Source organism: Podarcis tiliguerta (assembly GCF_965153285.1).
Source record: "Podarcis tiliguerta genome assembly, chromosome: 8".
Lineage (NCBI taxonomy): Eukaryota > Metazoa > Chordata > Lepidosauria > Squamata > Lacertidae > Podarcis > Podarcis tiliguerta.
The window spans coordinates 319,958-334,413 of NC_139541.1; the positions used below are offsets into that span (position 1 = coordinate 319,958).

Consider the following 14,456-nt stretch of genomic DNA (forward strand, 5'->3'; position numbering starts at 1 on the left):
GCTCTTATGTTCACATAGCATTATCCCAGAGGCACTGGAAGGGGATGGAGGTCTAGGGCCTATTTGGACATCTTTTCAGGTTCAGGCAAATGCCAGTTCCCTAGCAGTATGAGTGTCAAGAATATTGCTTTAATGCCATTGGCTTTTATCTGTTCTCTCTCTCTCTATTCTGGGAGGCTGGAACTCGGTGTCATGTCACATTCATGGTTTTTGTTGAATGCAACAGTCATGCATCTTCTTATCTTCTCAGCAATATAAAACCTGTGATGGGATTGGGAATAGAGGAGGAATTTGCTTTTTGCAACAGACCAGCTTGCTCCAACACTCCAAAATAAATCAGAATGTGACTCCAAATTGGATTATATACTTATCCAGATTTTGTGATGCAGTCTTTGTGCCTGAAAATATGTATTTTAGGTTTAAAACTGTAGTTCATTGAAAAACATTGAAAATGTACATTTAAAATAACAAATACATGCAAAATGTGTAATTTAAATAGAGATTTTTCATGCATTCCTCCAAAACATCTGCACAAAACAGGATGGAAAACCTATGACTGAGCAGCAGCAAAATTAGAATGAAACAGAATTAGGCTATTCAGTGCATTTCTAGATGTATATTGCAAACTCCTCAACTCCCAGGAGTGGCACCAATGAAGTGAAGTTGGGACACAGAAACTTAAATGTAAGAAGAGCATTCTGGACCAGATCAAAGGCCCGTCTAATTCAACACCCCCCTGTTCTTATAGTGTCTGACCAGATGCCCGGGGCAAGCCCCAAAGCAGGATCTGGGCACCAGAGCACCCTCCCCATTTGTGCTTGCCAGCCACTGGCAACTCAAAGGCATGCTGCTTCTGAACCTGGAAGTAACATAGAGCCATCATGCCTCGTGCTCACTGATGGACTCATTTCTGATGGCGTTTTCACGTGGAAGCCAAGTTCATAATTCATATGTGCTGGGTGAAGAAGTCCTTCCTTTTTCTGGTCTTGGATCCACTGTCCATTTCATTAGATGACCCCAGACTCCAGCATTATGTCAGATAAATTAAAAACACTTCTCTCCACACCATAAATCATTTTTGGTAACCTTCAATCATATCCACTCCCACCACCCGCTGTTTGCTTCCCCCCCAAACTAAAAAGCCTCCGACATGGCCTTTCCTCATGTAAGACCTGCTGCAGCCCCCTGATCGTATGGGTTGCTTCTTCTGAACCTACAACTGAATCATATTGTATTTATCCATAGCTCTCAGGGTGGTTCACAGCATAAAAACAGAAGATCAAAACATAAAATACATAATGAAAAGAAGAACGAAAACAAAACAAACCAATAATATCCATCACCACCTTTCACAAGCACATTTAAAAGCATATAGCCTGATCACCTCATCTGTCTCCTGAGAAATCTCTATGTGGGACAAGAAGCAACAGTTAGAACTGGATAGGGAATAACTGATTGGTTCAAAATTGGGAAAGTACAACAAGGCTGTATATTGTCTCCCCGCTTATTTAACTTATATGCAGAACACATCATGTAAAAGGCTGGACTGGATGAATCCCAAACCGGAATTAAGATTGCCAGAAGAAATAACAACAACCTCAGATATGCAGATGACACAACCTTGATGGCAGAAAGTGAGGAGGAATTAAAGAACCTTTTAATGAGGGTGAAAGAGGAGAGCACAAATTATGGTCTGAAGCTCAATATCAAAAAAACAAAGTGTTGGGATACTGCCAGGGGGGCAAAGGCCATCATGCCCCCACGTCGATGCCGGACGATCCATCGATCTCTCGTAGAAACACAGTATCAGTCAATTATCAGTCAATTAATGGCAAGGAGTAGCGATTCTTGATGGTAACCTGGTTCAGCTTTCAGTAGTAGATACGTGGACGTAGCCCACTGCCCTTCTTTTTAACGAAGAAGATGGCGGCCCCAGCAGGGGACGTGGAGTGAACCCCCTGGCAAGGTTGTCGTCTAGCTCCTCTCAAAGGGCCCCTAGCTTAGGAGCCAACAAGGCATAAATGTGGCTAAAGGGAATATCTGCTTCTGGCTGCAAGTCAATAGGGCAATCGTAAGTCCGATGGGGTGGCCCTTTCTTCTCAAATACATCCGCCAAATCCCGGTAGTGCTCCAGGATTAGGCTGGCATCCAGTGGCCCTGCCCCGTCTGGGGCAGTCCCATGCAAAGTGGGGCCGGTCAGTGGGACTGCGCGGGTTCTGGCTGTGATGGAGGCAACATGGGGGGGGGGCGGGCACAGACGTTGTGGCAGGAAGATGATGAGAAACACAGCGTTCGCTGTGCCCAGGAAATGGCAGGGTCATGCCAGACCAACCAGAGGCTCCCGAGGACCGCCAGAAAATGTGGGGTCTGGACCAGCTCAAATGTTAACAGTTCCTGGTGCCAGGCTGCCACCAACATGGCCAGCAGACAGGTTTCATGGTTAATGAGTCCCGATGTGAGGGGGGTCCCGTCCAGGCCCACCAGTGGAACAGGTGATGCTTTTACCACCTGGTACTTCTTGGCGAAGGGACGTGGGTGGCGCTGTGGGTAAAAGCCTCAGCGCCTAGGGCTTGCTGATCGAAAGGTTGGCGGTTCGAATCCCCGCGGCGGGGTGCGCTCCCGTTGTTCGGTCCCAGCGCCTGCCAACCTAGCAATTCGAAAGCACTCCCGGGTGCAAGTAGATAAATAGGGACCGCTTACTAGCAGAAAGGTAAACGGCGTTTCCGTGTGTGGCTCTGGCTCGCCAGAGCAGCGATGTCACACTGGCCACGTGACCCGGAAGTGTCTCCAGACAGCACTGGCCCCTGGCCTCTTGAGTGAGATGGGCGCACAACCCTAGAGTCTGTCAAGACTGGCCCGTATGGGCAGGGGTACCTTTACCTTTACCTTTACTTCTTGGCGAAACTGATGTCCATGAAGACTCCAGAGGCTCCGGAGTCAATCACTGCCTCCAGGACCAGCATGCCCCCCTGGGGAAGGAGAATACGGCTAGGGAGCAGGAAATGGGTAGCACAGTGACTCGGCTCCGGCTGAGCCCCTCCTAGCACAGCTGGGGCTTGTTGTTTCCTGACGCGAACCTCTTCGCCGGGCACCCTGCCATGAAATGGCCTCTCTCTCCGAGGTACAAGCATAAGGCCCGCCTCCGACCCTTATCCTGGCTGGAGAGAGTGGCGGGCAGTACCTACTTGCATAGGCTCCTCCTCAAGCCCCACCGCAGCACTGGGCTCCTGGGGCCCCCTCAAGCGGCGCTTGGAATCCCTCTCGGACAGGCGTGAAAAAGTCTGTCAGGGCTGCTGGGAGGGGGGGGTCACCTGCGCCAACTCATCCTTGAGGCGTGGATGAAGTCCCTGGCAGAAGTGGAACCAACAGGCAGCTTCGTTCCACAGGGTGTCCGCAGCCTACTGACAAAACTCTGAGGCGTACTCAGTAACCGGGCGAGTGCCCTGCTGGAGGTTCTACAGGGTCATCTTAGCGGTCTGGGCTCCCTGAACATGGGGTCATTGGCCTCAAGATACGGAGTGACCCAGGAAAGTGCCAGACCTGAGAGCAGGCTAACCATGAAGCACACCTGACTCCGTGGAGTGGGAAAGTCTGCTGTGCAGACTGCTGCGCAGGTGGCCAGCACTGGTCACGAAACCCCAAAGGGCCCCACGCTCCCAACTGAATGGGGTCACATCAGGCTGGGGCTGCTCGAACCTCCACCTGGAGCATAGCTACCTGCGTGTGAAGGTTCTGCAGCACCGTGGTGAGATCTGTAGACCGGGCTCCGTCCATCTTGCACTCCGGCCGGGACATAGGTTGGCCACAGCAAACTGTCATGGTCTGGATTACAGGCAATTGGAACCCTGGCTTGGTATGTCGGGACCAGGGTAGAGTTCAGGAAGCAGGAATCAGCAGTCCAGGGGTCAGAAAGCCAAGAGTCAGGAAGCCAAGGGTCCAAGAGTCAGGAAGCCGAAGCACAGCTAGGTGGGTAGTGTGTTGCTGTGGTAAAGAGCCAGAGGGAAATGCTGGTCTTATATACCCCTCCCGGCCCTTGCCACCAGGTACTACAAGTCTTCTGTCAAGCCTCACCTTGTGCAGCCGCACCTTGCCCTTCCAGGCCAAACTCAGGAAGGCCCCAGACCTGCAAGGCCCTACCAATCACAGGGCTGGCTCCTGTACACACTCCTTACACTGAGGCTCCAATACTTTGGCCACCACATAAGAAGAGAAGACTCCCTTGAAAAGACCCTGATGTTGGGAAAGACTGAGGGCACAAGGAGAAGGGGATGACAGAGAATGAGATGGTTGGACAGTGTTCTTGAAGCTACGAACATGAGTCTGACCAAACTGTGGGTGTATGACAGGAGGGCCTGGCGTGCTCTGGTCCATGGGGTCACGAAAAGTCGGACACGACTAAACAACAACAACAAAATAATGGAGGTCTGTTTCCGGGCACAAATCAAAGTGCTGGTGATTACGTCAATTAAGCCCCCAACAGCTTGGGGCCCAGACACTGGAAGGACCAGCTTCTACAACATGGTAGAATCATCAGGGGCTTTCTTCATATTGCCCCTTCTCCACAACCAGCAGGCAGATACAGTGGTACCTCGGGTTACATACGCTTCAGGTTACAGACTCCGCTAACCCAGAAATAGTACGTCGGGTTAAGAACTTTGTTTCAGGATGAGAACAGAAATTGTGCGACTGTGGCACAGTGGCAGCAGGAGGCCCCATTAGCTAAAGTGGTGCTTCAGGTTAAGAACAGTTTCAGGTTAAGAACGGACCTCTGGAACAAATTATGTAACCAGTGTAGTGGCTAGGGAAGGAGGTCATAATAGCTCAGATTTCTTCATTTTTTAAATCCTGTCCACATTCATGTCCAGAAATCCAATTTAAGGCAGGCTAACTTTTTATAAATCTCTTTGAAGTGAAGGTCAACTTCCTCTTAACAGAACAGTCACTGCTGCTTTGGCTCAGAGGCAAAAAAGCTGAGAGAGAAATCGTTTGCATTGTCTGAAGAATGGAAGGAATAAAAATGCAGTGAGGGGGATCTAGTCAAGGCCTTTCATATTCATAGATGCTGAGGAAAGGTGAGGTGTGCAGAGGAAATTGCAAGTGAAAAAATATAGAACATGCTAAGAAATGAAAGGTTCTTTCTTTGCAAGAGAGCAGAAAGGGAAGATTATTGGTGCATGTGATGTTTTCCTTTGCCAAAGGCAAAGTGAGGAACCTTAAGCAGAAGTGGAGCTCAGTGGTGTTGCGTCAACTCACGGCACTCAGAGTGGGAACGTGCGTCTGGGGTGTGTGCATGTGCCGGGGTGCGGAGGGTGAAGGATCCTGCCATGGCAGCCCAGGCCATGCTGCGAGCACCTGCTTCATGCTCCCTAAAAAACCCACAGGGGCTGACTTAAAATGGTCAGCTGATGAAACATTGAAATAGTGGGATTTTACAAATTATTGCCTAGGGTGGCGCTGTGGGTTAAAGCCTCAGCGCCTAGGGCTTGCCGATCGAAAGGTCGGCGGTTCGAATCCCCGCGGCGGGGTGCGCTCCCACTGTTCAGTCCCAGCGCCTGCCAACCTAGCAGTTCGAAAGCACTCTCGGGGGCAAGTAGATAAATAGGGACCGCTTACTAGCGGGAAGGTAAACGGCGTTTCCGTGTGCGGCTCTGGCTTGCCAGAGCAGCGATGTCACGCTGGCCACGTGACCCGGAAGTGTCTTCGGACAGCGCTGGCCCACGGCCTCTTTGAGTGAGATGGGCGCACAACCCTAGAGTCTGTCAAGACTGGCCCGTACGGGCAGGGGTATCTTTACCTTTACCTTTACAAATTATTGGGGGGGGGGAGGGGAGAACATAAAACTGTTATTTCAAAGTTCTCTTTAAGTTTTCATGAAGAGCCAAACAGACCATAGAAATTTCCATCTCCTGATATCTGTACACACAAACAAGCTTAGGGGACGAGCTCAAATTTCATCATTGCACAATTGCAGGGTTTTAACAACAGAGAAAAATAAATAAATGATCAATAAAAGTATATAGCACATGCATGACCTTCCACCAGGTATTTGGTAATCCAAATTTCCAACTGAAATTAAAACCATAGTAGCACTGAGGGCTTATACACACCTCCATTTGACCTGCCTCTTTCCCCCAGGGAAACTCAATCTTTAGCACTGGATCATCATCATCATTTCAGTAAAAATAAACTAAATCAAAACATTTAAAAACATTTAAGAATGGCCTAATCTTTGGAAAGGGATGCGGGTGGCGCTGTGGGTTAAAGCCTCAGCACCTAGGACTTGCCGATCGAAAGGTTGGCGGTTCGAATCCCCGCGGCGGGGTGCGCTCCTGTCGTTCGGTCCCAGCGCCTGCCAACCTAGCACTTCGAAAGCACCCCCGGGTGCAAGTAGATAAATAGGGACCGCTTACCAGCGGGAAGGTAAACAGCTGGTATGCAGCTTGTCACGCTGGCCACGTGACCCGGAAGTGTCTTCGGACAGCGCTGGCCCCCGGCCTCTTGAGTGAGATGGGCGCACAACCCTAGAGTCTGGCAAGACTGGCCCGTACGGGCAGGGGTACCTTTACCTTTAATCTTTGGAAACAGGTTGCCAGAAATTTCATATTTTAGCCATCAAATGAACAACCATCAAGGACATTTATAAATGCCCCTGAATGCTAATAATGAAGGGACAGATGTTCCTCACCATGAGGGGCGTTCCATAATCAGGGGACCACTAAGAACCCTAAGGCCCGTTTATGGATCAGCACCAATCGGACAACACTAAGGTGGAATCTACACACATATAAAAACTATTCTGAAAATGCTTTTTAAAAAGCGTTTTTAAAATATACATTGAATTTTCCATAAGGCCATCTAGTGTCACAATATATATCGCACTTAAAACACACTTAAAACGTTTTATTTGCAGCTGTATAGCTGAGTCCCAAGTGACATGACTGCCAACAGGGGCTCATCTGCCGGCCATACGGTCCAAGATGGTTGATACTGGGGGAGGCAATCTTTTAGGCACCTGGATTCCAAGCTATTTTGGAGTTTGCATGCAAGTACTACTGACTTGGGACGCGGGTGGTGCTGTGGGTTAAACCACAGAGTCTAGGACTTGCCGATCAGAAGGTCGGTGGTTCGAATCCCCGCGACAGGGTGAACCTAGCAGTTTGAAAGCATGTCAAAGTGCAAGTAGATAAATAGGTACTGCTCCGGCGGGAAGGTAAACAGCATTTCCGTGCGCTGCTCTGGTTCGCCAGTCATACTGGCCACATGACCCGGAAGCTGTATACCTGCTCCCTCGGCTAATAAAGCGAGATGATTGCCGCAACCCCAGTCACGACTGGATCTAATGGTCAGGGGTCCCTTTACCTTTACCTTTACTAATGACTTGAATTGGGCCCAGAAACTCACTGGACAAATGAAGCTTGTGCTCTACAAAGAAAACCTTATATTAAAAAGAAGCTGTGCTATGGCATTTTCTAATGGTGAACTCCACCCCTGAGCAACTGCTAGAGCACGGGTGTCAAACACAAGGCCCGCGGGCCGAATCCGGCCCGCCAGACCTCATCATGTGGCCCGTGTAGTCTGGTCTATATATATCTGTGAGGGAAGCTTGGGCTGCGGCGCGCGCGCAGGGCGCCTCGGGTCCCTTCTGCGCAGGCGCCGGCCTCCCCCTCCTCCAGCTACCTAGCTGAGACTTATTTGACACGGCGAGGGCGGGGTTGGATATGGGAGGCCGCTGCTGCTGCTCTCAACTTCTTTTCGGGCTCGCCGGGGTGAAATAAGTCCCGGCGGGAGCGCAGCGCGCCTGCGCGAGGTGGAATGCGGAGAAGGGCAGAGCTGGCTTCGCACGCCTTGCAGAGAGGGAGACCGAGAGCGCGCTTGTGTTTCGGGAGCGCGCCCTGTGAATACTCGGGGCAGCGTGCTTTTGCTTTGCTTTTCTTTATTTCTTTAGGCGCGTTTCCGCGCTGCCCAATGAACAGCATCCTCCGCCTCTGGGGATTCGTGATTCAAAAGCAAATTCGATACGCAAGTGCATGTTTTGTAAATAACGTCAGGTGCGGCTTCCGCAGGGTGCGCGTTGCAAAAATTTATATATGGAAAAAAGGCTGATAAGGAATTGGTTTATTTTTTAGGGTATTTACACATCATGCAATTTTTTCCTCAATGTTATTACAGGGTCCGGCCATCAGTTCCCGCCCTCCTCAAAGGGTTAGGGTAGGTAGCAAAGGGGGGAAAATCCAAACAAACGCTCGATTAAAATTTGGGGAATGAGAAAAATTAAAACCTGCACATCTTGTGTAACTTAAACACCAAGCCAAATAGGAAACAATTTTTATATTCATATATGTATTCAGATGAAATCAAGGTCTAGTGTTCCATGAGCCAGAAGCTCTGCATTACTTAATCCAGCTGTTAAAGGTGTCATGGGCTTTGAAGACACTCGAACTCGAACCAGCCCTTTGAGGGTGACCAAACTGCTGATGCGGCCCCCGATGAATTTGAGTTTGACACCCCTGTGCTAGAGTATTTCTCTTCTCCCCCTGGAGAAATTTAGTGAAATGATCCTCCTGATTTCTCTGACACCAACAGGGTGGATAACTTTTGAGATGCTGCTTACACATAGCTCTAATGTTTTGGCAACAACCCTTCCCACAGCCTTTCTGTCTGTGACAAGTTAGCATGTCAAGAAGAAAGACTCAGCCTTAACCTTCTCTCCCATGTGCCTGGCATTATGAAGAAAGAAAGCTTCCAAGTACATGGCTCCTTCTGCTACATTCGGAAGTGATTCCAGGAGAGCTACAACATGTAGCAATTCGAAACCTCTCTCACTCACGCAAGAGAGAGGATCAAAATAGAACTACAGGAAAAGTGAAAAGTGGAATGACAGGTAAACGAGGAAATTGGTTCCCAACATGTTTTGAGATACTCTCAAAAATGCATGCTTTTGTTTTGTTCCCAGATTTCCCTTGGGTTCAAATCTCTAAATGCTGTGGAAGCCAACTTGCGCAGCTGTCTACTTTCCTGTTTTTAAATGTCTAAATCTCTCTCTTGCTAGGAAAACCCATCTTAGGTTCCCTGTATTTGAGAATGCAATCCAAAAACTTTCCTCCATGCCTGTCTCTCCATTATGATCATACTCAAAAGTCAAGGGCACAACCCTAATTTCCAAAATAGATCGGATTGAAGATGGGAGGGGCAGTGACCTTATGCCCCCTCTCTCAGATTTACTCACCAAAATGTCACACCCAGCCAGCCAGCCAACAAAGGGTTACTCACTTGGTCTGATGTTTGGACCCCTTCAGGTGTGCGTGATACTGTTCTATGGAGTTTAGAGTGACATTGCAGATGTTACAGGTATAGCTCCGCTTAAGACCTGTGGACAGAAGGCATCAGAATTAGTTGCACTGTGTTATACTCACAGTGAATTATGGCAACATTTTGCACACACTCTTTGTCTGGCTTTCTGAGCGGCTATTTTGAGCTACAGATCTGCACAAACCTCTGCAAATACATTCAGAACAAGCCAATCTGCCCTTTGCTAATTTTTAGGATCTTCAGATTGATCTGTATATGACACAAATTGACCTGATTTGGTTCATGATTTGACCAAACACAGCGCACATCCTGAGTTTTATATCCCACTGCTCTCATACTTAAATCCTTCCATTGAAGCTTAATGGTGCTCAGTTGTGACTGATGATTCCCAAAATGTATAATCTTACATTATGTCTCCCCATTGCTGCAACAGATGGTTCTGCAGCCATTATCAGCTTAACATATGTTACAGTGAATGCCTGAAATTTGGTGACAATCCCAGACAAATTTTGTAAATGTCTAAAAACTGACAAGATTCAGAAGTAAATGTTGACAGTCACCTAAAATGTGATTGTCACCATTCACTTGCATATAGGTCTGAAAAGCAGGGAATAGTGTCCATTTGCACATGCTCAGAAAATTCATTTTGGACACTGCATGTTATTATTAGAAATTTGGCTGTGTTTATTAGCATGAATTCACATACTGGATTGATATCACCTGACAAACTCTTGTCTGGTCAGCTACTTAACAAAGGAATGTTAATATTCCTTAATGGTCTGACATCTCTGTCCAGTCTGTAAAAACAGAGCTGTGCAAACATTTTGAAATTTCTTTTTTGACCGTTTGCGAAATGAACAAGAATGCAATGAAACCCTCCAGATTTATTTATTTTTTGAGGAGGGGGGAGAATGCTGTTATCCTGACTTAACTGTAGGAGGTGGCTAAGGCTTCTGTTTTCCTCCCTTGCTATTTCAACTTTTGAAAAAGCTTCTCACGGGATAATGAATGTTCTCTCTGCAGCTTCCCATAGGTCACACTTCATGGAACACCTTGGGGACTGATGTAGGGATGTGGAAGAACATTACCAAAAATGGAAAAGGGAGTAGAAATGGTTTCTTCATCCCATGTCCAGAATGGGAATCAATCCAGCTGCTGTTTTCATTCCACAAATGATATGTAATTGATCTCCCCCCCACTGGATTGCATCATTTGCATTGAAATTAATGGGGTGGAATGCCAATATAATTTGTGCAATTTTGTCACAGCAGACAGTGAGACAAATAATGTTGTTTTTGGCAGAAAACAAAGGACAGTGGAATGGAAACAGTGCTTCATGTGACACAAGGTGGGATGGAAAATGACACCTTCTTGCATCCTGTGAGTGAGGCCACATTATGTTGCTCCCAAGGTATCCCGATAAATGCAGTTAGTAATGTGAGGCTCTCTCTGCAGCATCTCTTTGGTCACACCTTCTGGGGAGACCTGTAAGATCAGCAATAACTGCCTCCCAAAATCTTTGGGGAAATTTCTCTCACCTCCAAAAAGCAGCAGAAAATAGCAAGATAACACACACATTTCCACAGGGAGACTATTTTCACAAAACTGGAGGGAGGGGGGGATTGGTCCAACCCAGAGGGAAAGTGACAACTATGAATTTGGACAGAGACAGAGAGATGCGGACAGAGGCAGAATTTTCTGCTGAAGTTGGTTTTGACAATATAAAGCCCAGTGCTGCTTGCTTGCCGAAACAGTTATTTGGCTACCTGCCATAGATGTCTACTTGCTTCCACGGTGCTCTGCACCTCTGATTGTACATAAATCAGATAATATAAAGCACCACAAGTCTCCACTGTTTTTTCACTCCATGAAATCAAAACTCAGCAGCAAGCAACACCCTCACTGCTCAGGGCGATGGGTAGCATGTAACAGTATTATCACAACTAAAGGTTTAAATAATGAATTGTGTTAGGGATGGGGAACCTTTTTCACCTGAAGGACCATATTCCTTTCTGAGCAGCCTTCCAGGGGCCACATGGTTCTGGTGGGCAGAGACAAAACTGGAGTCCCAAAAAACCCCAACATTTCCAAATGGACTGGAAAAACCTTACTTTTTATTTTATTTATTAAGATAATTTCTACATCTCTAAGTGGAGTACAGAAAACTAAATCAACAATAGACAACCAAAATAATGAATGTTACAAAAAAATAAAACATTTAACACAAATTACTAATAAATCAATCTGTATATAACATTTCTTTCTACTGCTTAAGTGTCTCTCCACTTAGCACCCCTCAGCATCCTGGCTTTCAGGACTCCATGCCTCCATGCTGGCTCTCACTGAGGGCCCAAACAAACTCACAAATCACCCCCCAAATCTCACAATGAAGGGAGTTCCTGAAACCTGCTGACATCACCTACATAGGTTTGTTTTTAATGGACTGGTACCCAAGTGGATGCAGCTTCCTCAGTTGCATGGCGAGTTCCCACCTCCCACCAGTAGAAATAAAGACACGTGACACAGATATTTAAGGTTAATGGGCAAAATTAGGCCACAACTTTATTGGTTACAGGTAAAGAGTGGTATTGGCTTAGGCATTGGTCCTATCAGACTACCTGGCTTCAGCCTGCTTGCTTGAAGACCGGGAAGGGTTAACACCAGCAGGGGGAGCCCTGCTGATGCACATCAACTAGGGACTCCTCCGGGGTCACCGCTCGGGGGTGCACTTTAGACCCTGGCCTCCATAGGCTTCGGACGAGGCCACGCCCCCCGGAATCCTTTACAGGACTACTCTTCAATATTTGGGGGGGAGGTGATGGCACTCCTCCCCCCCAACAGATCTGCACAACAATACCCCTACCAATGCCTAATCGCCAAGACCAAGTGAGTTGTGACGATTTGCTACGAGGTAGGTGAAAAACCAAATGGCCTGTGCTAATTTGCCAAGTGGAAAAATTTCCTACCAGGCCCCTTAATGGCGACCAACCAAGGTCCATAGCAAGGTCGAAAGGGGAACCTTAGAGGGTGGGCAGGTGGGAAAACCTTACCAGCTGAGCAGACCCAAAGAGGGAGATCCCGGGGCCGTACTTGCCTTAAATGAGGCAAGCCATGCCCCCTGAGCCCCGAAGATTCCCCTGTTCGTGCGGGGGCTGAAGCCAACCTCCGCGCGTGTGTTGGGGGCGTGAGCCCGCAACACCACCTCCTCCTTATGTCGGAAGTGGCTTTTCCCAACAGTTCAGTCGCACCCCACATGGAGACAGTTTTATTTGTTAAATATTTTTTTATTAATTTTTCATTAATAGCAATCCAATATAAGCCACATTAATACAATACCAAATCACAATACAATTAAAAGAGCCAATTATCCAGTTCCGAATTAAACAATTTGGGGTGACTTCCTGTGTTCTGATTATCAGGAGATGATGATGTTATTCCTTGGTCCCGCTCCAGTTCTCTTAGTTAATCCAAGTACCACAGTTCCGATCTTAATTCTTTATTTTAACAGTCACTGGTGTGATGACTTTCGTTTGTATTTAGCTATTCCATATCCATTAATTTGCAAGTGGAGTTTATATCCTGTAACTTACTGTGTGAAATATTTGTTTATATTGGTCCTTCTCTTCATGTTGTAATCAATCAATCATCTTCAGCCTCATGCCCCCCCCTTCAAGAGCTGAATTCTCAATTATGCCACAGCTTCACACCATCTTGCCTTTTCAAACTGAAAGTGAACTGGCATCTGACCATGGCTTTGGGAAGACTTCCAGCATTTTCTTCTTTCAACCTTTCCAATCTACTAACAAGCTGGTGTCTTGCCAAAACCATAACCATAATAAATCAAAGTTAGTGCCCTCTTTAGAAGGTAATGCCACCAATCCTCACAACATTTTCACACAGTCTATTTGTTCAAATGATCCATAAAAAAATATGAAGTTCTTGTTATTTCCCTCTTGCATTCCATTAATAGTTGTAATCCATGGATAATTAGATTCATTAGTAATTAATTCTTCTTCAGTGAAGGTTTGCTGAATCATAATGTAGCAGGTGTTTTCAGGCAAACAAAGACAAAGCAGGGGTTCAAGGAAATGCCTTTATTTTATAGCTGCAGCTAGACCCCAGTCCTAAACAGACTGGAGTATTGATCTCAGTTCTCATAAAACTTATATAACGTAGGTTTTTCAGAAAGCAAATCTGCATGATGTATGAACATATTGTATTGTAGTCCAGAACTCTGACATGATTTATGAAGCAGGACGTTCTGTTAGCCAAGAAACTGACATGATGTATGAGACATTTGACATGTTACAGATAGGATGTAAAGTGGTACCTCAGGCTACAGACGCTTCAGGTTACAGACACTTCAGGTTACAGACTCCGCTAACCCAGAAATAGTACCTCGGGTTAAGAACTTTGCTTCAGGATGAGAACAGAAATCGCACGGCGGCAGCAGGAGGCCCCATTAGCTAAAGTAGTACTTCAGGTTAAGAACAGTATCAGGTTAAGAACGGACCTCCAGAACAAATTATATTCTTAACCTGAGGTATCACTGTACAGGATTTTCTGTCTGCCAGGAAGGTTGACATGACATTCTACTTCCTTGATAAGGTACTTCAAACAACACAAACAGGCTGGACATGTCAATTACTGTCCAGATTAAAGCATTCCAAAGCTGAGATACTGTTTGGCAAGCAAAACATACAAATCCTCATTAGTCCCTTCCTGTAGCATTCTTACAAACTCCAAATGTTACTTCCTTGCAGCCAAGCCTTGCCAACTGCTGAGTCTTCAGTCGGTCAGAGTCCAGTCAAAGTAAACTTTTCACCCCTTCGTGAACTGCAGGCCTTGCAGAGAGAAAGTTTCTCCTTTTTACAGGCTTCAGTCTTGGGGTTTATTTTGCAAACCCCAAATAAATTCTGTTTGCTCCTTCCCTCAATAAAACAGCAATTATATTATATTATATTATATTATATTATATTATATTATATTATATTATATTATAATTATTATATTATATTATATTATATTATATTATATTATATTATATTATATTATATTATTATTACACATGGAGCCAGTTCTAGGTTGCAGAAGGTTCAGTTTGGTTTCTCAGGGGCTCCAAGGAGATAGCAAATGGGACACCCCTC

General features: G+C 46.4%; 1 protein-coding gene across 2 annotated transcripts in view; it reads right to left on the reverse strand.

Moving 5' to 3' along the window:
• Nucleotides 1–14,456, reverse strand: part of ZMAT4 (zinc finger matrin-type 4) — a 246,193-nt gene that overhangs the window by 11,751 nt on the left and 219,986 nt on the right. For both annotated transcript variants that reach the window (XM_083456650.1, XM_083456651.1), the window contains exon 6: nt 9,271–9,367. In XM_083456650.1, the coding sequence (XP_083312776.1) occupies nt 9,271–9,367 (97 nt within the window). The remainder of the gene's footprint in view (nt 1–9,270; nt 9,368–14,456) is intronic.